The sequence below is a fragment of the Clupea harengus genome, chromosome 3, assembly GCF_900700415.2.
Source record: "Clupea harengus chromosome 3, Ch_v2.0.2, whole genome shotgun sequence".
Classification (NCBI taxonomy): domain Eukaryota; kingdom Metazoa; phylum Chordata; class Actinopteri; order Clupeiformes; family Clupeidae; genus Clupea; species Clupea harengus.
In genome coordinates, this window is record NC_045154.1 from 12,929,944 (window position 1) to 12,932,443 (window position 2,500).

The 2,500-nt window shown below is 44.5% G+C and overlaps 1 protein-coding gene across 1 annotated transcript in view; it reads right to left on the reverse strand.

Annotated features, from left to right (window-relative positions):
• Window positions 1–2,500, reverse strand: part of dnaja2b (DnaJ heat shock protein family (Hsp40) member A2b) — a 10,195-nt gene that overhangs the window by 4,698 nt on the left and 2,997 nt on the right. Inside the window, exon 4 of the mRNA XM_012841817.3 lies at window positions 2,420–2,500. Coding sequence (XP_012697271.1) covers window positions 2,420–2,500 — 81 coding nt within the window. The remainder of the gene's footprint in view (window positions 1–2,419) is intronic.

The window sequence follows — 2,500 nt, forward strand, 5'->3', positions numbered from 1 at the left end:
ACAAAACCTCTAGGTTGTGGGTAAAACACACACATACACACACCAACAAAACCTCTAGGTTGTGATGAAAACAGACACACACACACAAATTATCAAAACCTCTAGGTTGTGATGAAAACAGACACACACACACACATACTATCAAAACCTCTAGGTTGTGGTGAAAACAGACACACACACACTATCAAAACCTCTAGGTTGTGATGAAAACAGACACACACACACACTGTCAAAACCTCTAAGTTGTGATGAAAACAGACACACACACACACTTTCAGTCCCGTGTTTTACTACATACACACAGTGTCACTGTGAGCGTTAGCATCTGGACCTCTGTGGTCCCATCAGTATACAAGAGGAGTCTTGAGGGGGGCCGGGACCAGTGTCCCTCTTTCACACACACACACACACACACACACACACACACACACACACACACAGTAATCTGTGCATCAGCAGCTCAGCAGGGGAATCTAGGCCAGGCTGATGTAACGACACACAGAGCAGAAACCATACCGTACTGAGAGGAAGGGGAGGGAGAGGAAGAGAGGACAGAGGAGGGAGAGGAAGAGGAGGGAGACGAAGAGAGGAGAGAGGGGCACAACTCAAACAGAACCACGCAGCCACACCAACGATCACTACTCCAGATTCCTCCATCGGGTTTGGACAAGTAGCCAAACTGAGCCAGATGAGAAGAATGGATATAAAGGCAGAGGTGACGGCACACTGACCAGAGACATCATATGTCATTTCAGACAACACACACACACACACACACACACACACACACTTTGAAGAGACTCACACACACACACACACACACACACACTCATATACTCACCCGGCACAGGCAGCACACAGCACACACACACACACACACACACACACACACACTTTGAAGAGACTCACTCACACACACACACTCATATACTCACCCGGCACAGGCAGCACACAGCACACACACACACACACACACACACACTCATATACACTCACCCGGCACAGGCAGCACACAGCACACACACACACACACACTTTGAAGAGACTCACACACTAGGGATGGGCATAATTAATCGACGATCGATTAATTGATCATTAAGAATTTCCTCGATGAAATTATTTTTTCATCGATTAAAACGAATGCATGTTCTGTTGCGTAGTGTGCGTGTAATTTATTTATTTTAGGGCTGTCAAAGTTAACGCGTTATTCTATGAGATTATTGTGGCGGAGATTAATGCAATCAAATATTTGAACGCAGTTAACGCAACTTTGTTTACTTCCGGTGCGCGTTGACCCGTGGCACGAAACCGCCCCTTGTCTGCAGTCAGTTAGATAGAAGAGACCGAGACGGTAGTTGAAGATGGAGAGAGCTGAGGGATTGTTGGGCGGAAAGTTTCTGTTTAAGAGGCAAAATGACAGAACAATCGACAAAACTAAAGTTGTATGTAGCATTTGTCAAGCTGAATGTAGCTATCACAGAAGCAGCTCGTGTTTATGTTATCACCTTAATGCAAAGCACCCGACAGAAAGCAGTCCCAGGTTAGATGGTCGCCAACCCGCACTCCACGACTTCTCTAGGAAATTAACTAGACCAGTCCGTGAAAAGGTTACCAACGCTGTAGCAGTTTAGGTTGCGGGTGACTGTCGGCCCATCAACATAGTTGAAGACGGTGGGCTGACTGAGGTGATTCGAATTGCTTCAGGGGACAATTCTTACGATTTACCGTCGAGGGGCACCATTGTGTCTCGCATACATTCCTTGGCTGATGGCGAGAGAGCACGAACAAAATACAATTAAACAACAGTGTCTAAAATAATGAATGAAGTTTAATTTAATTTATAAGATTTAGTCTTTAGAAGAAAACAAACTTTTAATCACGATGAATCTAGATGAATGAATTTCAAAATGTGAGATTAATTAGTTAGAGAGAAAAAAAAACGAAGGTCAGTTGTGTTTATGAGCACCGGCTTCTAGCTGTCGGCTCCGCTGCTTAAGAGTACAGCAGCGCATATTTTCAAGTGTAACCATTGAACGGATCCCGTTTAACTGCCACAAGAGTTGTCCATCTTGTAAGTTTAACTGCCACAAGAGTTGTTCATCTTGTAATACATATCTCAATGAGGAAACACGCTGTGTTTTTTCTATTTTCACTGCATTTTAATATAGCCTATAAATAGTGAATTTTAATATAAAAATATTAATGATTAATCGAAAATCGATCGTTAATTCTCCCGACGATCGATTAAGACAATTTAATCGAATGCCCATCCCTATCACACACACACACACACTCACCCGGCACAGGCAGCACACAGCACACACACACACACACACACACACACACACTTTGAAGAGACACACACACACACACACACACACACACACACACACACACACACACACACACACACACTCACCCGGCACAGGCAGCACACAGCACATTCTTGCTCAGCTGCAGTTTGGTCGTCTTCCCATTATACAGATCCTCCAGGGACACC